Raw genomic sequence first — 25,274 nt, forward strand, 5'->3', positions numbered from 1 at the left:
GAAGCAAACGCTTTCAACATTTGCAGATACTGTGTGTGACTGCGTGAGAGAGAAGTCTTGCATCTCGCTCATCTCAATACCTGTGGTGCTCCTCGTGGCAACATCATTTCGCTGAGTCTACCTTTAATTAACAAAATATTCATAATTCATATTATGCAACCAGACAAAATATTTTTTAGACCGATTTGTGTGCTAAACCTAGATTTTCAACATTAAGCCTAGCAGATTAAGTTGCCACACTATTCAGATAAAGCAATGCCCATAATTATTGGCACCCTTGATAAAGATGAGCAACGAGTACTGAGCTAGGCTGTATTGTATGATCCAAACATTTTGGAAATCATATTAATTTCTAATAATACAGTTGCTCAGAGGAAAAAAATGTGTTTAACAAGTATCATAATCTAAAAAAAGATTGGAGTCATAATTATTGGCACCCCTGTTTTCAATACCCTCCCCTTGCGAGGATAATGACACTGAGCCTTTTTCTAAAATCTTTTATGATATTGGGGAACATGTTGGGAGGGATCTTAGACCATTCCTCCATACAGAATCTTTCCAGATCCTTGATATCCTTCCTCTACGCTTATGGACTCTTCAATTCAAACCACAGGTTTTCAATGGGGTTCAAGCCCGGAGACTGAGATGGCCATTGCAAAATGTTGGTTTTGTTGTCAATTAACCATTTATTTGTGGATTTTGATTAGTGCTTGGGGTTATTGTCTTGTTGGATTGTCCACTTGGCCTCTACCTAGCAGAGGCAACCAGGTTTTTGGCTAAAATGTCCTGGTACTTGGTAAAGTTCATGATGCCGTTGACCTTAACAAGGGCCACAGGTCCTGTGGAAGCAAAACAGCTCAATAACATTAAAGATCTACCACCATATTTTACCATATGTTTATAGCCTCAGGATGTAGGGATGCTGCGGGTGCTGCAGCACCACCTTAAAAGTCATAATAATAATACAATTAAAAAATATATATCTAAAAATATATTTTTTTGATACATTTTTTTCTAATAAAAGTAGGCCTTTAATAGTCATGTATTAGCGGACGGATATAGCCACATGCAGCATGGGCAAAAACTTCCTTTGAAATATTAGTAACTACTTTGAAATATTAGCCTACTTTAATTAAATAAACTGTTCTTTCCTGCATCTTTATTGTTCAACACAAACATCCAAAGCTGGGCTATCTCTCTTTCCGCTGGGATTCTCTGCCTCTAACCCTATTACAGGGGCTGAGTCACTGGCTTACTAGGGCTCTTTCATACCGTCCCTGGGAGGGGTGCGTCACTTGAGTGGGTTGAGTCACTAATGTGATCTTCCTGTCTGGGTTGCCCCCCTTGGGTTGTGCCGTGGCGGAGATCTTTGTGGGCTATACTCGGCCTTGTCTCAGGATGGTAGGTTGGTGGTTGAAGATATCCCTCTAGTGGTGTGGGGGCTGTGGTTTGGCAAAGTGGGTGGGGTTATATCCTTCCTGTTTGGCCCTGTCCGGGGTGCCATCGGATGGAGCCACAGTGTCTCCTGACCCCTCCTGTCTCAGCCTCCAGTATTTATGCTGCAGTAGTTTATGTGTCGGGGGGCTAGGGTCAGTTTGTTATATCTGGAGTACTTCTTCTGTCCTATCCGGTGTCCTGTGTGAATTTAAGTATGCTCTCTCTAATTCTCTCTCTCGGAGGACCATGCCTCAGGACTACCTGACATGATGACTCCTTGCTGTCCCCAGTCCACCTGGCTGTGCTGCTGCTCCAGTTTCAACTGTTCTGCCTGTGATTATTATTATTTGACCATGCTGGTCAACTATGAAAATTTGAACATCTTGGCCATGTTCTGTTATAATCTCCACCTGGCACAGCCAGAAGCGAACTGGTCGCCCCACATAGCCTGGTTCCTCTCTAGGTTTCTTCCTAGGTTTTGGCCTTTCTAGGGAGCTTTTCCTAACCACCGTGCTTCTACACCTGTATTGCTTGCTGTTTGGGGTTTTAGGCTGGGTTTCTGTACAGCACTTTGAGATATCAGCTGATGTAGGAAGGGCAATATAAATACATTTGATTTGATTTTGATTTGATTTAGGATGCGTTTACACAGGCAGACCAATTCTGATAGTTTCTTCCACTAATTGATCTTTTGACCAATCACATCCGATCTTTTCACGTCAACTCTTTTTTTCAAAAGACCAATTAGCTTAAAAAGTTCAGAATTGTGCTGTCAGTCTAAACAAGCAGACAAGATCGCACAGCCCATCTTTATCCAATATGCATCAGTATCAATTAAAGCAGTCAACTAATTGGTCATTATGCCTTTTTAATTAATTGCTTTGATTCAATGCCGGGTCTGCATCTGCAAGAACGCCCTGAGTAGCCAAGGTAATAGACCTTTGGACAGTTTCGTCAGTGCGGTGCCAGACGTCATACTCTCTGAAGGCTGTTTGTGCTCCTCCCTCCTCTGTTTGGTGCTAATTGAAGGGAGAGTATAACGTATTTCTCTGTCAACTCAACATTTAGCTGCGCCACTGTTTCTGTCACGACTAGTCGACAGATCCACCCACCCGCGACGTTTTTGTGAAGCGCGCGTGAGGAGTAAGAAAGCGTATTGTGAAATATTTAGTTGCAAGCCTAGGCTATAGGACCTTATTGCGTTTCTTTAGTAATGAGGTTACTACGAAAATTGTAGGCGTATTTAGAAATCATTCCAAAACACACAAAAGGAGCGGAACAAGGATCTCCACTCCCTCTGACTTGCTGGGAAAGCAGGTTATTTGCGGACCAAACGGTAAGTGGAACATGTCCTACCTTACCGATGTTTGCGCTTGAAGCTGTATGATCGGATAGAGCTCCTAGACGTGTGGTATCCAACATTATAGTCGAGGATCGCCTATAAATAGTGTTTTGTTTTGTCAATAGTTTGAGTACATTTAATCACAACATGCGCGATATTTGGTTCTTGTTTCTGACATGCATCCGTCTCAAATCCAATCAGTAGCCTAAAATAAGGGTTTTGACAATTCGTAGCAGGTTAGGAGAGCTTATTAACTAGTTTCTTAACCTAATTATTCTAACCTGCTAGGTTAATAATCCTAACCTGCTGCATAAATTATCCTTACCTACGAAAGTCACTTTCCTCTGTAGCTGTATACCATCTAGTAAGAAACAAGGTGGTGTAGGCTAAGCAACACAATGTTAACTGAATACACACACTTTAAATAAAAACGCTGCTGTCATACTCCTATAACAAATATTCAACTGAATACACAATCACGTTGACTAAACAGTCATACTCATAGCCTATAACAAACTGTTATTCAACTGAAGAGCGAACACCTAGCCATGTAAGCGTTTTTCACATGGATGTGAGTTTCCCCAGTGTAGCGCTCTGCAGTCAAACACGCACATCATTACATGAGCCTAGAAACAGCGCAGGAAGAGGACGCTTCTGTTTATATCAATCCCGGAGACATGACTAGACTGATCCAATATTTGGTTATTTCTCTGACTCTTTTAGGGTGGTGACTGGTAAGACTAGGTAAAGATTCAGATCACAGGTTTTGTTCATGAGTCCAAGGTCTTTTCAGAAAGCTATAGGTGGGTCTTGACATGGGCCTGGAGGATTTCCTGGTTGGTTCAGTCAGGAAACTAGTCATCATAACACATACCTTTTTGAACCGCTGGACTAAACCATCATTCTCCCCCTCTTTCTACCCCCCCCCCCCTAAGACAGACCATGGAAGATAGCCCTCAGCGGGCCGTGCAAGGCCTGGGCTCCTTCCCGTGGTACGTGGGGGGGACTCAGGTTCTGGGCCTGGCCTGTGTGGTGATCACGGGCGTGTGGATGGGCAGCTATCACGGAGGCTACGCCTGGGACGGTTCGGGACAGGAGTTCAATGTACATCCCCTCTGCATGGTCCTGGGCCTGGTCTTTCTCTATGGAGATGGTAGGGTAGAATTAAACTAACTTACATTAGAATTAAAACCATTCCTCCAGGAATTTAAAACACCTATTTATAAATCGCCTCAATTAATGGCTCATTGTCCCAGTGATCGAATTGGTAATGTGGAGGAATAAAGTAGCTCTCCATTGCTGCTGTCCTATGTACATAGACATGGAACACTGGTCACTTCTGTAGCTCAGTTGGTAGAGCATGGCGCTTGTAACGCCAGGGTAGTGGGTTCGATCCCCGGGACCACCCATACGTAGAATGTATGCACACATGACTGTAAGTCGCTTTGGATAAAAGCGTCTGCTAAATGGCATTTATTATTATTATTATTATTATATATTATATATACTTTTAATAATGTTGACATACTGTTTTAGGTACTTCATATGTATATACTGTATTGTAGTCAAGGCCTATCTTATTTAACTATACTATTAATATCAATGTATTCTTCAGATATACTATTTATTCTATCCATATGCTGTCTACACGTCCCATCATACATATATACAATGTCAAGTCTGGTGTATATGTATCTCATACACACCAGACTCCACATTGCTCGTCCTAATAGTTCTTATTTTACTTTTAGTTTTGTGTGTATTGTTAGATATTATTGCACTGTTGGAGCTAGGAACACAAGCATTTAGCTACACCTGCAATAACATCTGCTAAATATGTGTATGTGACCAATACAATTAGATTTACTGGTAGCATGGAGAGATGGAGGTAGATGAACAAAGGGAAGCTGAAGCCACAATGGCAGTTGTCTTCTCTGATGTCTGCTCTGTTAGCCTAGGGGTCTTCTGACCTATTGCATTAGTGTGATGCTAATGCTACACAGGGTACAGGCCTGAAGGCACACTGCAACAGGAATACATTCCTAATGCTATTAGGGTGGGAGGAGCTGAGACTTTATTTTGTTTGTTTCTAGGCCGTTGTGTTTCTCCCCCTCTGTGTGAGAGATATTAGTAATGTAGGGATTTGTTCCCCTAAATAGTACTATGATAAACACTGCAATGAAAGCAAACATTTTCAAAGGGTTTTCCATTGGTCCCTGAATCATGATTTTAATGAGAAAAACAAGTTATTCAGCCATTGACAATGTAAATTAAGTCTCTTTGTAAAATAAAATGGCTGCTTATTAAGTCAGCTGAAGCCTCCTTTATTCCTAAACTTGCTACAATTTAATTAGGACATTAAACAGTAAAGGTCACTTACACCTTAATGTGAGCGGTCAGTCCAAATGGAGCTGGGATGAAAACACCCTCCAGGGGAACCAGCTGTCCTTAGTGGGATCAGGAGACAGACAGCAAATACAATCGCCTGGAACATTGTTTCAGTGTTTCTGCAAGGTTAATATAATTTCTTTATAATTGTAATAATACAAGAACTCGGTTGAACAGTTTGTTCTCATAGCATTTCTGTAACATGTTTATGCTAATCAACCCTATGTGCTGCTGAGACCTTGGTGGCAGCTACTTGTCAAGTGTTTGTGAAAATGCATTAGTGGTCTTGTTGAATGACTTCTGCCCCACTCAAAGCCTCACCTTACTTAACCTTCACCTCAAGCTCACTGGGACTAAAACACCCCCATAACTACCCTGATTCACGCTTTCTTTTGTAGCCTCATACCTGTTATTGCCCTTGGTGCCATGTTGGGTGTGATTATGGTACTATGACAAAAGTAATGACTAACCTTTTTAAATGGTTACAGCAGATTAAGGTGCAAAATCAGTGTTTGAAGGTTTTATTTTGTGTTAAGTCGGACCACTGTATATTTAGACAGGCTTGACTTTATTATCATCTTCTTGTGGAAATCATTCTATTTGATTAGTCTTATGTGAATGTTAACCAGAATTGTTTCTCTCACAGCGATCCTGGTGTACAGAGTATTTAGGAATGAAAGCAAACGCAACGTCAAGATTCTCCATGCTGTGCTCCACCTTCTCGCCCTCATTATCAGCATAGTGGGTAAGGCCTGTGTGGGTGTCTGTCTATGGACAAGACTTGTTGTTTTGGCCCTTTCCCCTTGAACCCAAACAATCTAAACTAATCTAAAGTTGTAGCTACTGTGTATATAAAATGCCTAAGCTGGCGAGTTGAATATATGCAGGTGTGTGTATATAGACTGACATGTTTGTCCCACCACGCAAGACAAGTGGACTTAACTATTGGAGGGTCATAAATACAGTGCCTTGCGGAAGTATTCCGCCCCCTTGAACTTTGACCTTTTGCCACATTTCAGGCTTCAAACATAATGATATAAAACTATTTTTTTGTGATGAATCAACAAGTGGGACACAATCATGAAGTTGAACGACATTTATTGGATATTTCAAACTTTTTTAACAAATCAAAAACTGAAAAATTGGGTGTGCAAAATTATTCAGCCCCTTTACTTTCAGTGCAGCAAACTCTCTCCAGAAGTTCAGTGAGGATCTCTGAATGATCCAATGTTGACCTAAATGACTAATGATGATAAATACAATCCACCTGTGTGTAATCAAGTCTCCGTATGAATGCACATGCACTGTGATAGTCTCAGAGGTCCGTTAAAAGCGCAGAGAGCATCATGAAGAACAAAACACACCAGGCAGGTCCGAGATACTGTTGTGAAGAAGTTTAAAGCCGGATTTGGATACAAAAAGATTTCCCAAGCTTTAAACATCCCAAGGAGCACTGTGCAAGCAATAATATTGAAATGGAAGGAGTATCAGACCACTGCAAATCTACCAAGACCTGGCCGTCCCTCTAAACTTTCAGCTCATACAAGGAGAAGACTGATCAGAGATTTACATTTACATTTAAGTCATTTAGCAGACGCTCTTATCCAGAGCGACTTACAAATTGGTGCATTCACCTTATGACATCCAGTGGAACAGCCACTTTACAATAGTGCATCTAAATATTTTAAGGGGGGGGAGGGGGTGAGAAGGATTACTTTATCCTATCCTAGGTATTCCTTAAAGAGGTGGGGTTTCAGGTGTCTCCGGAAGGTGGTGATTGCCTCCGCTGTCCTGGCGTCGTGAGGGAGTTTGTTCCACCATTGGGGAGCCAGAGCAGCGAACAGTTTTGACTGGGCTGAGCGGGAACTGTACTTCCTCAGTGGTAGGGAAGCGAGCAGGCCAGAGGTGGATGAACGCAGTGCCCTTATTTGGGTGTAGGGCCTGATCAGAGCCTGGAGGTACTGAGGTGCCGTTCCCCTCACAGCTCCGTAGGCAAGCACCATGGTCTTGTAGCGGATGCGAGCTTCAACTGGAAGCCAGTGGAGAGAGCGGAGGAGCGGGGTGACGTGAGAGAACTTGGGAAGGTTGAACACTAGACGGGCTGCGGTGTTCTGGATGAGTTGTAGGGGTTTAATGGCACAGGCAGGGAGCCCAGCCAACAGCGAGTTGCAGTAATCCAGACGGGAGATGACAAGTGCCTGGATTAGGACCTGCGCCGCTTCCTGTGTGAGGCAGGGTCGTACTCTGCGGATGTTGTAGAGCATGAACCTACAGGAACGGGCCACCGCCTTGATGTTAGTTGAGAATGACAGGGTGTTGTCCAGGATCACGCCAAGGTTCTTAGTGCTCTGGGAGGAGGACACAATGGAGTTGTCAACCGTGATGGCGAGATCATGGAACGGGCAGTCCTTCCCCGGGAGGAAGAGCAGCTCCGTCTTGCTGAAGTTCAGCTTGAGGTGGTGATCCGTCATCCACACTGATGTCTGCCAGACATGCAGAGATGCGATTCGCCACCTGGTCATCAGAAGGGGGAAAGGAGAAGATTAATTGTGTCGTCTGCATAGCAATGATAGGAGAGACCATGTGAGGTTATGACAGAGCCAAGTGACTTGGTGTATAGCGAGAATAGGAGAGGGCCTAGAACAGAGCCCTGGGGGACACCAGTGGTGAGAGCGCGTGGTGAGGAGACAGATTCTCGCCACGCCACCTGGTAGGAGCGACCTGTCAGGTAGGACGCAATCCAAGCGTGGGTCGCGCCGGAGATGCCCAACTCGGAGAGGGTGGAGAGGAGGATCTGATGGTTCACAGTATCGAAGGCAGCCGATAGGTCTAGAAGGATGAGAGCAGAGGAGAGAGAGTTAGCTTTAGCGGCTTTAGAGATGCAGCCAAGAGGCCCATGATCACTCTGGATGAACTGCAGAGATCTACAGCTGAGGTGGGAGACTCTGTCCATAGGACAACAATCAGTCGTATATTGCACAGATCTGGCCTTTATGGAAGAGTGGCAAGAAAGCCATTTCTTAAAGATATCCATAAAAAGTGTCATTTAAAGTTTGCCACAAGCCACCTGGGAGACACACCAAACATGTGGAAGAAGGTGCTCTGGTCAGATGAAACCAATTTTTTTTGGCAACAATGCAAAATGTTATGTTTGGCGTAAAATCAACACAGCTCATCACCCTGAACACACCATCCCCACTGTCAAACATGGTGGTGGCAGCATCATGGTTTGGGGCCTGCTTTTCTTCAGCAGGGACAGGGAAGATGATTAAAATGGATGGGAAGATGGATGGAGCCAAATACAGGACCATTCTGGAAGAGAACCTGATGGAGTCTGCAAAAGACCTGAGACTGGGATGGAGCTTTGTCTTCCAACAAGACAATGATCCAAAACATAAAGCAAAATCTACAATGGAATGGTTCAAAAATAAACATATCCAGGTGTTAGAATGGCCAAGTCAAAGTCCAGACCTGAATCCAATCGAATCTGTGGAAAGAACTGAGAACTGCTGTTCACAAATGCTCTCCATCCAACCTCACTGAGCTCGAGCTGTTTTGCAAGGAGGAATGGGGAAAAAATGTCAGTCTCTCGACGTGCAAAACTGAGAGACATACCCCAAGTGACTTACAGCTGTAATCGCAGCAAAAGGTGGAGCTACAAAGTATTAACTTAAGGGGGCTGAATAATTTTGCATGCCCAATTTTTCAGTTTTTGATTTGTTAAAAAAGTTTGAAATGTCCAATAAATGTCGTTCCACTTCAGGATTGTGTCCCACTTGTTGTTGATTCATCACAAAAAAAATAGTTTTATATCATTATGTTTGAAGCCTGAAATGTGGCAAAAGGTCGCAAAGTTCAAGGGGGCCGAATACTTTCGCAAGGCACTGTAGGTTCTCTAGGGTCATTCAGACTAGAGGTCTACCGATTTAATCGGCTTGGCCGATTTTAATTAGGGCAGATTACCGATTGTTATGAACTTGAAATCAGCCTTTTTGGACTCCGATTGCATTGCAATCTGAGAGGAGACTGCGTGACAGGCTTGACCACCTGTTACGTGAGTGCAGCATCAAAAGGATCTTGTGGCTGCAAGGAGCTAAGTTGCTAGTTAACATTATTTATTTACAAGATAAGTTTAGTCTCCACATAACAATGTGTAGTTAACCTAGTAATATCATTAACCACTAGTTAACTAGCTTGTTCTGCGTTGCATATCAATGCAATGCCTGTTAATTTATCATCTAATCACAGCCTACTTCAACTTCGCCAAACGGGTGATTTTAATAAAAGCGTTGCACAAATGTACCTAACCATAAACATCAATGCTCTTCTTAAAATCAATACACAAGTGTTTTTAACTACATATGCATGTTTAAAAATATTTAACAGAAATCATGTTAGCAGGCAATATTAACTAGGGAAATTGTCACTTCTCTTGCGTTCAGTGCACGCAGAGCCAGGGTATATGCAGCAGTTTGGGCCACCTGGCTCTTTGCGAACTGTGTGAAGACAATTTCTTTTTAACAAAGACCGTAATTAATTTGACTTAACATTGAAGGTTGTGCAATATTTAGGCTTAGGGTTGCCACCTGTTCGATAAAATACGGAACTGTTCTGTATTTCACTGAAAGTATAAATGTTTTGTTTTCGAAATGAGTTTCCAGATTGGACTATATTAATGAGTTTTTATTATAATTAAGTATATGATTTGATAGAGCAGTCTGAGCAGTGGTAGGCAGCAGCAGGCTCGTAAGCATTCATTCAAACTTTACTGCATTTGCCATCACTTAGCAATGCTTCATGCACAGTGCTGTTTGACATCAAGCCTATCAATTCCCGATATTAGGCTAGCAATACTATAGTGCCTATAAAAACATCCAATAGTCAAAGGTAAATGAAATACAAATGGTATAGAGAGGAATAGTCCTATAATAACTACAACTTAACTTCTTACCTGGGAATATTGCTTTTTTACATGGCACATATTGCACTTTTACTTTCTCCAACACTGTTTTTGCATTATTTAAACCAAATAGAAAATTCTTTATTATATTAAAATAAGTGTTCATTCAGTATTGTTGTAATTGTCATCACCATCTCTAGCTAACTTTAACTCACAAAATAATGATTTTGTGTGTCTGAATTTGGTCGACCGATTAGGATTTTTCATCATTCCTTTGTGAGTTCAAGTTCGCTAGAGATGGTGAGGCTCCCAGGGAACTGGGAAGGTCTTTATTTATTTTTCTACAAACATAGTAGGTTATGAACACAGGTAAGATGAGACTGCGCATGCTAACCACGAATCAGTGGTATGGCATGAGAGTCCAAAGCTGAATCGCCGTAGCATGCGTCCTGTACTGAGGTCTGGAGTAGTCATGGAAACAGGCAGGTGTATCCAAACTGGTCGTAAGTTTAAACGCTGAAATCGGGCTTCAGGCAATCCTTACTGACTCTAGAGAAACATTTGGTTTGCAAGCAGTGTCATCATGTAAATAATATCCATACTTGGAGGCAGGTAAATTCATAATTGATCAACATTGTTCTATACAAAATGAATGGGAAAGATTGACTGCATGTATCATTGTATCTCCTCAGGTATCGTGGCTGTGTTTGACTTCCATAATCATAACAAGATCCCCAACATGTACTCCCTCCACAGCTGGTGTGGCATGCTCACCTTTGTTCTCTTCTGTGTACAGGTCAGCCCTCGCCTCTCCTTCTGTGCACACATGCAGTCACGTGCACACACACGAATCAAGCTAATAATTTAAACCTTTTTTCCTTGTATCAGAATTCCAATTAATGTACTGTTTGCACTGAGAACCTAGCTGTATACAGGCAGTAGCTGTCATATTACATTCTAATAGGCATAATCGTTTAATAACGTTGATCTTCTACTCCCTCAGTGGCTGATGGGGCTTGGTTTCTTCCTCTTCCCTGGGACGTTAATGGCGCTGCGGAGCTGGTACCTGCCACTACATGTCTTCTTTGGGCTGGCCATGCTCGCTATGTCCCTAGCCACTTGCCTACTGGGCATTTCAGAGAAATTGTTCTTCAGTATCCAGTGAGTATTACTATGCAGGGGCTCAGTTCAAATATACTACCACCACGTACAATGAAGAAATGTATGCAAATGGCATGCTAAAATGCACATAATTATTGGGTGAAAAGTAGTTTGGTGGGCCTCCCGAGTGGTGCAATATACTGCATCGCAGTGCCACTAGAGATTCTGGGTTCGAGTCCAGGGTCTGTTGCAGCCGTCCGCGACTGGGAGACCCATGGGGCGGCGCACAATTGGCCCAGCGTCGTCTGGGTTAGCCCGGTAGGGATGTTCCTGTCGTGCACACTATGTTCCATCGTGCACAAGTAACTCCTGTGGCGGGCCAGGTGCAGTGCACACTGACACTGTCGCCAGGTGTGCAGTGTTTCCTCTGACCCATTGGTGCTGCGGACTTCCGAGGGGTAAGCGGCTGTTGTGTCAAGAAGCAGTGCGGCTTGGTTGGGTTGTGTTTCGGGGGACGCACTGCTCTCGACCTTCGCCTCTCCCGAGTCCATACGGGAGGTGCAGCGACGAGACGACTAACTGCCAATTGGATATCATGAAAACGTTAAAAAATAAATAAAATTGTATAGTAAGAGATGTGCCAGATGTTCAAGTCAGTGGTGTGTTTGTCACTGGATGATGAAGTGCTACTACTTTACCCAGCTCTACCCTGCTAAATCATAGGGGAGTTAATTATTGTACAGGGTGTTTGGGGAAAGCTGGGATTTTGCTGTCTGGGCTATCTTTATGGCAATGTGGTCAGACATGGATTTTAATAGTCTTTGCACATTATGAATCATTCTACTGTTTGGTGCCATATGTTATGCTTAAGGTCACCTTGATGAGTCACACAGAAATATTATAACTAATGATTCTTTACAAATGTTAATTCACATTAGGCTGTACTGTATCACAACAGAAACTCCATTGATATAATATAGAAATCCTTTTTCTTCCCAGGCACACATATTCACAGTTTGTCCCAGAGGGGATCCTTGGTAACATGCTGGGACTGCTGCTAGTAGCATTTGGGATTCTGGTAGGCTACGTGGTGACACGGGAGGACTACAGGAGACCCCCACACCCAGAGGAGGAGGCCTTATCTGTACACTTTAAGACCCTGACTGAGGGGGGAGGGAGCCCCACCTCGCCTTAAACCAGGAAACACTCTGGTCTGAAAAGCTACTGTGTGCTCAGGCTTTTATTTAAAAAAAAACATCTGGTATGGAACAAAAGCCTGCACACCCAGTATCTCTCCAGGTCCAGCTGGAGATCTGGCTGATATGTTGTCTTTATTTCATGTCACATCAAGAGCAGTTCTACACCCCCTTGTGGTGAAATGGAGGTATGACGGGATTGATTTGACCAATGTATTTGATTGCTGCCACAGACTAGCCATCACAAAAGTGCCATATTAGGTCTCTTACACAAAATAGCCTTTGCTAAGTGTTCAGTGAGGACAAAGCCATGTGTCCAAGCCAATTAGTTGTGCCTTCATCTAGGGCAGCAGGGTTATACTGGAAGTTACTCCTTTTTTAACAAACAACTTCCATGACTTTCAAGCTTGTGATAAATTTAGAAGTTGCAGTTCATTCAGGGATGTTCATTGTGACAAAATAATATTGAATTTATGATAAAGGATCAAAAGTATGCACAAAGTTGTGACTGAACGATGCCTGGATTTTTGGGGTTGAATTCTAAATGACCCCTAGGCACTCTTGAAGCAGCTTCTTCACCATTCCTTAGATTTGGCTGGGTTGAATTTTCACCATTGATTCAGGGTTTCCCCAACAGTCTCCCCGGACCCACCCAGATGTTATATATTTTAGTTAACCCTAAAGCACACGTGACTCAATTAGTCAAAGGCTCGATGGTTACCTGACTAATTGAATCGGGTGTGCCAGTTAAAACAAATGTGAAACATGACCTCTTAGGAGAGGGTTGGGAAACAACCTATCCAATAGATTCAGGGCCCAGTTCTTCTGACCAGATTAAATATTACCATTGGGTAATTTTCTGTCTTGAAATACCCAATCAAATTCTCAAGACTCAAAGGTAGTGATTAGGATACTCCGTAGAGCATTACGGGTTCACCCATATGTAAAAAAATAAAATGTATGCACGCATAACTAAGTCGCTTTGGATAAAAAGCATCTGCTAAATGGCAAATTTTCACAATCTTGATCACACGTGGATTTAGAAAGGTGAAAGGCACTACAACCAAGACTTTTCAATGTAACTAAGGTGGGGAGGTTTAAACATTCTTACATTAAATCGATGCAGTATAGGTATGTGGTCAGTTATATTGAGAGGTGTCAAATAAATGCATGTTCTTTTGTGATATGCAGACAATTCATCTTAGTTACTTTAATGTGTTTCACTATGACAGTGTAGTAGTCATGACCTGTCTAGTAGAGGGCAAGGTGTAGGCTTACTCAAAGCACTGAACATCCAGATTCTGTGATCTTAATATTGTAGGATCTGATTCTTTTAAAATAAAGGCTCAATTGATCTTATTTGCAAAATATGGGGATACAGAATCGGGATCATTTATCTGGGCTAAGGGGTTGATTCAGTAAATATCTTTATGCTTCTGTGATAAGTGTAAAATGCTCAGAAACTAATAGAAGGGCGTTATAGTATGTGTGCCAATCTGGATTTAAATGTACAATATGCTGCATCCATGTTTATTTGTTTATATTCTTAGTGTATGAATGTTGTATTGTTCGAAGCATCTACTTGTCCTCACATTTAATCAGTTTAAAGCATAATGTAACTAAGATTAGATTAAATATCGCTACCTCTTTTCACTTGTGGAAACTTGTTCTATACAATAGGTACTGCTGACAGACTTAACCTATATTGCCTTCCTATAACTTATTAAAGATGCATGACTCAATAGGTGTTTTGGGGTGTGAAAAGCTTTGTTTGATATAGTCTGTGTGAACGTGTTTAAGAGACGTCGCTACTGATGGTGTGAACAAGCTAAAAGTAAAGGAGTCGACCCACATTTATTTTCCTTGAAGTGGTAACCATTTTTAAATAAGTACATTTTACAATCGCTTAACTGGGTTAAAAACGCATGTTTCTTATTACCTTCTCGTTTCAAAACGCCACAACTCACATATACAGACAATTTACAGAACTCTGCTCAGCAAGCCCAAGAGAAAAGATGGCTGTTCCCTTTCCCTGTACTCTGCATCCCTCTCCAAATGTTGATAAACTGCTATACAAACATATTACATGTTTATATCAGCATGGGAGTAAGCCGAGAACAAACATGCATTTCTATGCAGCACAGCATGTACAATTATTTACACAAACTATGTATATAAAAACAAAAGTTTCTTGAAAATAAATGTTATTTTGGGTGTTAATCAGACAGAGGGTATTGACAAGTCCCTCCTGCAACAGGCTCAGATGTAGAGTTAACCTTTGATATTAACAAGGGGTGCATCCATTCAACTAGCTCATTGATTTCCTTCAACGTCCTGGTTGGAGTGTTTATGAACCGATCGGAGAGCCTCCACCTATTACCAAGCACACCAATACACAGTAAATATTTATAAATAAAACTGTTCGTCTAAATGTTTGACATTTAAGTGACAAGATTGAAGACAAGAGTAAATAAAAATGTAAACTTCAGATTCATATGTTCCTCTAAGAGAAGTATCTGTTTTCAGCTGATTGTTAATACTAAGTGCCAGTAGAGGACAAAGGGTGTTACCAAACTGCACTGTAATTGTTTCATTGACTTGCATCAAATCAAAGGTATGAAATCCATCACAATTGACAACCTTCTATAGATCATAATCTAGTCCAACCATGTTATGTAGCCTAGTCTTGACACTTTCTTCAGTGTATTTTTTCAAAACATATCTAGTTTCACAAAAGTGTAACCAAAATGTAGACATTGGATGGTTCTGCATATATAGGCTGACTACAACAATTGATAACTCAGTTTACATCCTTAACCTAAATATTAGCTTTGGGCCCATTTCTGTTCTATATTGAAGACAACGTCTGATCACCTAATTTCCATTGGTTTTATGGAAAGCATTTTGTGGACGGATAAAACTAGTCCTTCAATGACCACTTGGGTCATTTGAAGTCATGTGTGCATGCTGCCAACATCTTTGACCCTTTAGTGGCTAAAACTGCATGTAGTACAGTGTTATGTTTGAATAACTGCAGCTTTGGCTAGTAGAAATAATTCAACTGTAAAAGGAAACATTCAAGTTATTGGAAAATAAGAAATGCCCGTTTCCCAAAAGCTTCACAAAGCCTGCTGCATGTCACTTCTTGAGCAAAAGAAAATACAATCCAATGGAAATAATGTATTTTACAAACATAACTTAAATGATAAATATTACATTTTTTTTGTTGCTTTTCCTATATACAAGTATGTTGAAGCCTCTCAGTCACATTTACAGCAGAGAACATGGTCATCTTAGTGAAGGGCGGCCTTCTATTGAGTTGTTCTGAAGAAGGCATTGAGAGTTTGGACTTCAACAGGTTAAGCAGGGAAGTGCTCATGGCTAGAGTGTGACCATCCCAGGACAGGCATTGAGGGGCAGGGAGAAAACGGCAGGCAGCAGTCTCCCCTGCTTGAGATCTGCAGGTTTCCAGGTCAGGGTGTGTGGTATTAGTCCTACATGCTTTTCCAACAGACTCCAGTTCCTAAAGTTGTGGATCATCCCTGTCCCCTCCACCGACTATACAAACTACTCTGCAAACAGAAGGCCAACATATTCCGGAGTACTGGAGGTGTTGGATTCACCTGGCAAACTGCAGTTTTAGGCTTTCTTGTATTCATCCATAGTAAATGTCTGTGAAGGACAGAGGCAAAGAAGATGCATGGGAGGAGAGTTTAAATGTGTTTGTCTGCTGTAGTGTTGCCTTCCCAGTCTCATCACATACCCTTGGGGTTGTCTCTAAGTCATTCCAAATTAAAATATCTGCAGGCTTATCAGTCCTCTCCCTCAGTCCCTCCCTACACGTTTGACTCCACGAAAGGTCTCTTTGGTTTGATAGGGGACGTGGGGCCCTGCCTGTCCCTGGAGTTCTGCATGTACTCGCTGTCCTGGTAAGCCTGGGCCACAGGCAGCGTCCGGGCCACCTTGACGTCTGGGTAGGTGGGCGCCTGGCTCACACGGCCCATGCCGTCTGCCCTGCCATCCCGTGAGCTGTTAGCTGGCGGCTGGTAGTAGTCATCGTCCAGGAGGTGTCCGTTGTGGGCGTTGTTGGTGCGGTTGTAGTAGGCGATGTGTCCCAGGCTGGGCTGTTGGCTGTAGCCATGCTGAGGGCCAATGTTCCCTGGAGACGTGGTGGAGCTTGTCACCACCGTGTCCAGGGAAGAGATGGCCCAGGAGCGCCCTATTGTCTGCGGTTGCGGTGGCAGATACTGGTGAGTCCGCGCCGTCTTGTCGACAACGCCCATGAAAGGTGTGTTTCTGGAGCGGAGCGCCTTGTCTGGGTACGTGCCTCCCACCACCCTTATGTCGCTGCCCTGCGGAGGAGACACAGGCGAGAGGTCGTCGCAGTAGACTCTACCATCCTCGTAGGACAACTGTAGAGGGATTTCCATCTGCTGGGCCGAGGTGGAGCCCCGGAAGCCTGGGGCTAGATTAGCTGCAGAGACCCCACCCAGGCTTGTGTTGGAGGGGGAGAAGCGGAGGCCTACGCTCTGGGAGTGCATGAGGGGCCGGGGAGTGGGTGCGTGTGGCTTTGGCTCTGCGCTGGTGGCACTGACAGGTCGGCGCAGGCCGTGGGGGTTCTCCGGTGATCCCAGCGCCGCCTGGTGCTCCATCTCTAACTCCATCTCCATCTGAGGTGAGACAGGGTAGTACGCTGCCGACTGGCTGCGACTGATCTGGGGGGCCTGGCCATAGCGCGGACCTCCAGGCCGGTAAGCTGAGGAGGGCCGCTGGGGGAGCTCGTCCTCCGTTGGGACCATCTGGATCCCACCATGTTGGTAGAGTGCTCCTGCACTGAGGCTGGCCTGCACCTGCAGCGTGGACCTCCCTTCCAGGGCACTGGGGTATATATTCACCCCGTCCCCCAGCTCGGCCAGGTCGGGGGGGAGGCGGGTGCTCATGGAGTGGGCCATCTGGCTGTAGGCACTGGTGCCCAGCACAGCACTGGAGTGCACAGCGGAGCTGGGCTGGTTGGTGCGTACGATCTGAGCCTTGGCAGGCTGCAGCCACTGGCCCTGCTGGGGAGGCTGCTGCTGGGAGAGCAGCTGGAAGGAGCGCTGGCTGCTCATCTTAGACAGCGGAGACTTCGGCCGGCCGGGTATCTGCTCCGACTGGTAGCGGGCTGAGGCCGACTGTGGCCGGTACAGACCTCCTCCGCTCTCTGAGGTGGGGCTGGCGCGGTACTGAGGCCCCCCGGCGTAGAGGCGAAGGTGGTGGGCTGAAGTTGTACGGCGTAGCGGAAGCCTGGTGTGCTGGGGAGGTGTGCGGAGGGCTGGGCCGGTAGTGGGAGCTCTGGTGCGTTGGGGAAAGTGACGGGGAGGTGGACTGGTAGCCTTGGCGCGTGGGGGAGGACATGGAAGGGGGGCTGGGGGGCAGCTCGAAAGCCTGGACCATGGAGGGGTCTCCGGAGAGGTAGGGTGAGTTGCGGTGGCAGGGAGAGGGGGGCAGGCTCTGGATGAGGGGCAGGCCAGGGGGGCTTGAGTGGGGCTCAGGAGTCATGCCCATGGGGAGGTTCTCTAGGTCCTGCTCCAGGTAGTCCTCGTCCTCCTCAAACAGGTCCTGCACTGGCTCCAGGGACTGGGGAGGGGGCGCGGCCTGCTCTCTGGGAGGGGATGGGGGGAGGGTCCAGCTCCTGTTGCTCCTCGAACTGAAGACACTCCTCCTCCACCCTCTGCAGCAGGCGCTGGATCTCCCGGTTGTTAGGGCAAAGGCGGGTGGCCTCATTCAGGTCCTCCAGGGCTGCGTGGAACTGCCTGAGGTGGATACACGAGGGGGTGAAGAGGGGAATATCAAGAGAGAAAAGAGGGAGATTGAGAAAGGATTCATGAGAGAGGAACAGGAGAGGTGGAGGGGGTACAGATGAACATGACAAAGCATGAAACCAAAGACCGTGAGGGAGTAGCATGTGGTCAAAATGACAACACCACAACTGCTCAAACGACTTGCCCTCACATAGTAGTCAAAGTACACTCTTACGCTAAAACATAAAAAAATGAGCCATGACAATGAGCAAGAGAATGAACAAGTCATAGGGCTAAGGGGATACAGGATGTGTAAGCAGACATAAAAACCACTCAACATGACATAGGGTGGAAAAACATGGCCAAAATGCTCATGAACTCTATTATGTCCCCCTGTAGTCATCTGTCTACAGTGCATTGGAAACCTGGTGATCATGTGACATGGAGGGCCCAATTGGATCCTAAGGCTGAGCTCACTCTGTGCTAGGCCACCGCCTCCCTGTTCTTCCCGTTGCTACGGTTACCTGCTGCTGCGCTTGGCGCGGGCTCTGGCGTAAAAGGCCTCGTACGATTTGGATTTCAACTCTAGCGCCTTGGTAGCAAACTCCTCAGCCATCCCAAAGTCCTGCAAGCAACAACAGCAACAGGGCCGACAGTCATTCACAGAGCCACGCGTGGAGCGGTACATGAGTCAGAAATGAATCAAGAGGTGAGTCAAGAGATTAATGGAAAAAAGGTTATAGATGAGACGTACATAGAACCATGTACAGAGTCAAACATGAGTCATATGACAGTCATTCAGGAGTCTTGTATCAGTCATACATATAACCATACAGAGTAATACAGAAGTGAATAACTGAGTCGATGAGATCGATGGAAACTTGGGTTCAGATAGAAGACACCCAAGAAAAAAATAACTGAAAGACAAATGGACGACACTGACGAATAAAAATAATACACGAGTCCATGATGATACCATGTAAATTGAGCAATTAAAAACATTGATATGAACACACATATGACACAGACGTTCAGAGACATACAAACACAAAAGACAAACACACACACACACACACAGAAACCGCTGTTGCACTGCTCTGTCATTAGAACCTCAGCTGGCCACTATGGCCCTGACCCAAACCAACCTCCCCTTGCACCTCCTCTAAAGTTACCAGAGCTACAAACACAAACACAAAACCAAGCAAACTATAAGAGGGAATGGAAGATGCAGGGATATGGGCCTAGGTTAGATGAGGCTATGGTTGAGGGAGATTTACCTTCAGCTATTATGTTGAAGTCTGATCTACTGTACCATTTTGCACAATGATATTGCCGTCATCAACCTTTTGAAACCAGTATTTTTTACACTGCTTAAATCCATGTGCGGTTTTATAATCTATCAGAGGAGCTAAATATCTTTGTTTGGGTCGTTCTATTGTAAGCACAATGAACAAGCATACAACCCAATGAGGGATAATAAAGTTGTTTTGTATTGTAATGTCTTGGTAAACCTTGCAGATGGTAATGCTGTTGAGTGTAAGCAGAAAAAGCAGCTCCAGTCACAGCCAGGTGGGGTGAGGGGATAGAGGAGGGTGCAGTGGAGTGTCACTTACATTCATTTTCCTCCGACAGCGGGACAGGTTGAGGAGGAGGGACACCTTGAGCTCTCTGAAGGTCTTGAGGTCCTCGCTGAAGCCCTCGCGGGGGAACTTCTTTAAGGCGTACTGGTACCGCTGGGCCGCCTCCTTCACTTTACCTTTCTACAGGACGGGTAGAAGAAAAAACCCTCAGAAAGGTGAGAGACCAGTACGATTTGGCACCACAACAGTAGCCCTCAATGACAGCTGTGCTACATTGCTATATTCTAGGAAGGGCTGACCTTGTAGAAACCATCTCCTTCCTCTATCAGCTTGCTGAGCAGGACGATCATGATGTCGGGTTTGGAGGTGGCCATGGCCCAGGTGGCCGGACCTGGTGGAAGACAGCAGGGGGCATGATGGGTAACGGGGAGTGGCCGGAGGAGAGTGGCAATGACAGGAAGAGGGGGTGTGTCTCAGAGTAAAAGGACCGACAATGAGAAGGACGAGAGAAGGAGCAGGGTGAAGTTGCCCCTAGGCGCTGATCTGGTCTGTTTTGTTTATCCCCTCCAGTAATGTTAGCATTTGGAGAGAGCAAACTGATCCTAGATGTAGGTAGGGGCAACTTCACCTCGGAGTGTAGCGAAACCAGTTGACAGGTTGAGATGATGATGAAGCTCTACCCAAGATAAATATGGCGTGACTTACTGAGACAGACAAGTTTGGGGTTTCTTTGCCCCTGCATGTGCCATTTAAGCGCTCAGCTAACAGGTGGATTCATAGATATTGACGTCATACCTGATGCAGGAAGGCTCTGACTCACGTACAGAATCAGTAACTTAATCTCTAGTAAAACCACTGGGAAAACGATCAACTTATTTATGTTCCAATGCCAACCTCACCCAACATGAATACACAATAATATGTCATTATTAGCCAGAGTTATTCTGTGTTATTCTGCATGTGTAGGGGGGGGACAGGCAAGCACAAGCCATGCCAGAGCAGAGGGGGATCACACATGCATTTATGGCTTCCCAACACCAGGGAGAATGCATGGACTGTGGGCCTTGTTGTGGTGTTTATGTCATAATCTCTTATTGGGCAGTGGATGACTTGGGTGGTTAGCTTACTTCACAAAGCCACATATAAAGAGTAAAGAGGGTAAAAAAAGAGAGGATGAGATAGTAAGAGCAGAGATGTATATAGAGAGAGGGCAAACTGTGTTACCTCGGGGTCGACTGGGAAGAGTCTGATATCCTGATTACGGAAGGGGCGGAGCCAGGGTTATGAGTGACAGGTTAGAGAAGGGAGTTAGGTGGGTGAAATGAGAGGAAACATGATGGAACCAACCCAATAAGCAGAACCAAGAGAGAGTGAGTGTGTGTGTGTGTGTGTGTGTGTGTGTGTGTGTGTGTGTGTGTGTGTGTGTGTGTGTGTGTGTGTGTGTGTGTGTGTGTGTGTGTGTGTGTGTGTGTGTGTGTGTGTGTGTGTGTGTGTGTGTGTGTGTGTGTGTGTGTGTGTGTGTGTGTGTGAGAGAGAGAAAGTGAGCGAAAGAAAGTGAAGTGAGTGAGTAGAGGGAGTGAGTGAGATGAAGAAAAGAACAGAAAGAGGCAGAATTGAGAAGCTGTGGCCAAAAAAGTGTGTCAGCAAAAGAAAAAGGTGCAACAGCAATGTCAGCAGCAGTAGGAGCAGAGGGAGGGGCCTCACATCCACCATTATAAACATGGTGGAAACGGAGGAGGGGGGTTAGTGGTGACTGGGGAGGAAGGCATGGCGAAGCCTTGGTGATCACCAAACCACACAGTGAAGAGATTCAGGCTGTAGTTGACAACATTCTAGGAGTCAATGGCGACTAATAGTCCTACCGAGGGGAAACACCAGTATACTAAATAGAACTATAAAGTTGTAGCTAAACCACTGAAGCTAATGTAGAACAATATTGCAAAATTAGAAGACAGTCCTATATACCAGTGTGTGACTAGTGACCTCTAGTCAGTTCGTACCCATCTTGGCTCCCTTCTTGAGCAGAGCCACCACCACAGAGGTGTTCCTGCAGCCCACGGCCCGGTCCAGAGGTCGCATCCCACTGTAGTCCACATGCTCTATCATCGCCCCGTGGTCCACCAGATACTGCACCTGGAGACAGACGGGCGGACGGATGGGGAATAAGAGAGGGAAGATGGGAGTTTAAAGGATGAAGAAAATTTGAGGGAGAAAATGAAGAGGAGGAGAGAAAGAACAGAAGGGCATTCTACCTTCAGGTACTTATTCCAATCAACAACAGTGAAAACTTTCTCCGTGCTGCACTGCCATGGGGAGGTCATCAATGTGGCGACCAGCGACCACTTACCACTTCTGAGTCTCCGTAGAACGAGGCCAGGTCCAGGGGGGTGCGTCCACTCTTATCGGCGTGGGCGGTGGCCGCGCCTCTCTCAACCAGGCAGCGCACCAATGGCATGTGGCCCTTCAGACACGCCCAGCTCAGAGCAGTCAGACCCTCCTTGTCCATCAGGGCCAGAGACGCACCTGCAAGAGGGGGTTAAAGGTCACGTTTTCATGGCAGCCAGGGTCATAACATGGCCACTTGGCAGCTTTTTTGTCCATTACTAAATACTACACATACTTTCTGTCTGCTATATGTTGCCCATGTGGAAGTCAAACCTACACTTTGCAGTTGCCTTTGCACTTTTACACTAGGTACTCTGAACCAATGAGATTAGTAGGGTGGGTGGTGGTGATGTTGAGGGTGAACTGAACTCTGACCTTGTGCCAGTAGGAACTCTGCTGTGCCGAGGTGGCCCTCTGAGGAGGCCATCATGAGGGGCGTGCGGCCCTGCTTGTCTGCCATGTTGACGTCAGCTCCATGGTTCAACAGCAGGTCCACTATCTGATGAGCAAGAAACCAAATAGTATGTAGCTACGTTAGTATTGTTTGTCACCATTGTTCTCTATCATTGCCAGTAGTGTATTTGAATATTTCCATTTAAGTTGTATGGCTGTGTGACTTGAAATAATGAATGGGTATGAAATTCAAAAAGTGCCCACCCACCTGCCAATGTCCCTGGCGCACAGCGCTGAAGAGAGGCACGATGCCCCGGCGGTTAGGCTGTCCAACCGCTGCCCCTTGTTCCAACAGCAGCCTGCACACATCCAGCTTCCCCCTGCCAGCTGCTGCAGTCAGAGCTACAGTGGGAGAGGGTGAAGCCAGGGTCAGTGTGGGTAAAAGCATTCGACAGACTTTGATACAGTCATACACAAAATAGCACGTACCAGTCTCTCCCCAGAGTGTGTCAAAGTTGTTGATCTGTGCTCGCTCCTCCTCCTCCTCATCCTTCTCTGGCAGGTCCAATAGGTAAGAGGCGATCTGTACAGGAGACAACATTCAGACTTAGTGTGTGTACAGTGTGTGTACAGTGTGTGTGTGCACATGCGTGTGTACCTCTGTGTATCCCATGCTGGCCCCTGCTATAAGGGCCTGCTGGACAGCGTGACTCTTGGTGAAGGCTCCTTGAGGCTGTCCGTCAGGGTTCCAGTCACTCTGCATCAGGAACTTGACCACCTGCAGGTGTCCTCGCAGTGCAGCGTGCACCAGCGCACACTGACCGTTCCTGTCCAGGTGGTCCACCTACACACAGGGAGAGAGAGGGTCATTATACACATGCACACACACAGACATCACATGCAGACACTGTTCAAAAATACCTATTGGTACATTATGCCCAGTAGGTTCCAACATGGCTGCCAGAGAGTTATATCGTGTTGTGTAAATGCATCATAATGCTGCTGTAATAAACCTCAATTGCCAAAGTGACAGTATGCACAGCAGTGGTGGTTGGTCCCTGACCTTGGCCTTGCAGGCACAGAGCGCAGTGACGATGGACAGGTGTCCAGCGGCGGCGGCGTAGCCCAGCGGGGTGAGGCCGCTGTCGGACTCCCCGTCTACATGCGCTCCGTTCTCCAGCAGCAGGCCGGCTGTCTCTGCGTAGCCCAGGTGGGCGTGGACACACAGCAATGGGGCGTTGTTCAGAACCTCAGAACGGTAGTTAACGTTGGCTCCGCCTAGGACCAACAAACGACTCACCTAGAGGGAGGAGTGTCAGACATATAACCAATACACCAAACATTTAATGTAATAGTGCTTTGGTTAGGCCACTGCCGGTGAGGGTGTGTCCAGTACCTTGATGTTGGGTGTGTAAAGGTTCCTCAGTGAGGCCAGAGCAGTGGAGAGCCCTTCTGTGCTGTAAGAGACCCACAGCCCCTGCAGGACTGACGAGGAGACCCCAACCTTCTTACTCAGGCCCTGTGGAGAAGATAACAGTAATATCAACAGCAGTGTTACTGCACAGTGGGTAGAAGCCATTGACCCAGATGTTGGAGGTGTGTTAGCGTGCTGTAGTGATGTGTTGTGTGGTGGTGGTGTGCCGTTACCTTGAAGATGTGTGCTTTGAGGATGTGGTGGCCCAGGTCTATGGTCTGCTGCCGGTTCAGTTTGCCCTCCTGACGTGAGAACCAGAAGGCCAGGAGAGTGTGGCCACTCCTACAGCCAGAGAGAGATGGAGAAGGGAGGAAGAAAAGAGTGAAAGTGGAAAAAGATAGATGTAGAGAGGGAGAGAAATTAAGAACAGAAAGCTCCACAAATTCCAGCTGTAAACATTGATGTTCCAGGTACACGCTGGCTTTGCAGAGGGTCTGTTTGTTCCTCTCAGTGGACCAGTGTCTCCCTACCTCGGGTCACAGAGGAACTTGGTCTTCTCCCCGTCCTCCCTCCAGATGAGCCACTCCCTGAAGGAGGGGTGTGTGAACATACGTGTTCCGTCCCTCCTCCGCACCAGGAAGGGTGATAGCAGCTCCAGTCTCCCCTGGAAGTCTTCCCAGTCCAGGGCAGGGCCTCGCACGGCGCCAGCGTTCACTGCCCCGTATGCCTGCTCGTCCGTGAGGGGGTGGAGGGAGGCCACGGCCACGTTGAGCAGGGGGAGGGCACGCTCGAAGGACGACTGGGTGGGGAAACGCATGTTGAGCTGCAGCAGGTACACCTCAGCCAGACTCACCGGCACCACCTGGGGGGAGACATGGAGAAACACCTCGGGTCAGTTTTGTAAGGAAACATCATATGAACATTTACAGAAAGAGATAAACACACAAACAGGCAGAGTATGGAACACAAGCAAAAACCTTGAGCGACATACAGTATATAGCTCCAGGAATGAGACACAGACTCACCTTGAAGCTGGAGCTCTTGAGCACCAGGTAGCCCTTCTCGATGAGGTCCAGCGTCAGTTTCAGGTAGAGGTAGGAGCCACGGCTCAGGGCCTTAAGGTGGGTGCTCAGCTTGGCGAAGGCTGCGTTGTCCAGACGCCCGTTGAGAGACACGTTGCTCTGGATCTCAGCACTGCCCTGGATCCGCTGCAGCAGGTAGCCCTGCAGGTTGGGAAGAGAAAGGAGTTCAGCATCGTGATAACTCGGTAATACTATCAACATGACTGCTTTTATCACAATAGTTGACTATAATTGTTTTAAATCACGATCGACTACTTTTACTACAATGATTGAGGT

At 45.9% G+C, this 25,274-nt stretch overlaps 2 protein-coding genes across 3 annotated transcripts in view; one reads left to right on the forward strand and one right to left on the reverse strand.

Annotated features, from left to right (window-relative positions):
* Positions 1-2,263: 2,263 nt before the first annotated feature.
* Positions 2,264-14,106, forward strand: LOC123998633 (transmembrane ascorbate-dependent reductase CYB561-like). Of its 2 annotated transcripts, none has more exons than XM_046303685.1 (6): positions 2,264-2,773; positions 3,715-3,932; positions 5,814-5,912; positions 10,760-10,863; positions 11,071-11,228; positions 12,168-14,106. In XM_046303685.1, the coding sequence occupies exons 2-6, from the start codon at positions 3,722-3,724 to the stop codon at positions 12,361-12,363; spliced, it is 768 nt and encodes a 255-aa protein (XP_046159641.1). In that variant the 5' UTR covers positions 2,264-2,773; positions 3,715-3,721; the 3' UTR covers positions 12,364-14,106. The 2 variants fall into 2 exon arrangements, with proteins under 2 accessions (XP_046159641.1, XP_046159642.1); XM_046303686.1 differs by having other exon boundaries at positions 2,265-2,773; positions 3,719-3,932.
* Positions 14,107-14,175: 69 nt separating this feature from the next.
* LOC123998634 (protein TANC2-like) overlaps positions 14,176-25,274 on the reverse strand; it is a 143,625-nt gene continuing 132,526 nt past the window's right edge. Inside the window, 17 exon segments of the mRNA XM_046303687.1 lie at positions 14,176-17,595; positions 17,597-18,005; positions 18,007-18,156; positions 18,669-18,769; positions 19,758-19,904; positions 20,024-20,115; positions 21,725-21,857; positions 22,072-22,247; positions 22,485-22,608; positions 22,771-22,904; positions 22,992-23,085; positions 23,161-23,346; positions 23,566-23,802; positions 23,899-24,021; positions 24,150-24,258; positions 24,447-24,778; positions 24,942-25,139. Of these exon segments, the coding sequence (XP_046159643.1) occupies positions 16,201-17,595; positions 17,597-18,005; positions 18,007-18,156; positions 18,669-18,769; positions 19,758-19,904; positions 20,024-20,115; positions 21,725-21,857; positions 22,072-22,247; positions 22,485-22,608; positions 22,771-22,904; positions 22,992-23,085; positions 23,161-23,346; positions 23,566-23,802; positions 23,899-24,021; positions 24,150-24,258; positions 24,447-24,778; positions 24,942-25,139 (4,140 nt within the window). The 3' untranslated portion in view covers positions 14,176-16,200.

Source organism: Oncorhynchus gorbuscha, linkage group LG16 (assembly GCF_021184085.1).
Source record: "Oncorhynchus gorbuscha isolate QuinsamMale2020 ecotype Even-year linkage group LG16, OgorEven_v1.0, whole genome shotgun sequence".
NCBI lineage: Eukaryota > Metazoa > Chordata > Actinopteri > Salmoniformes > Salmonidae > Oncorhynchus > Oncorhynchus gorbuscha.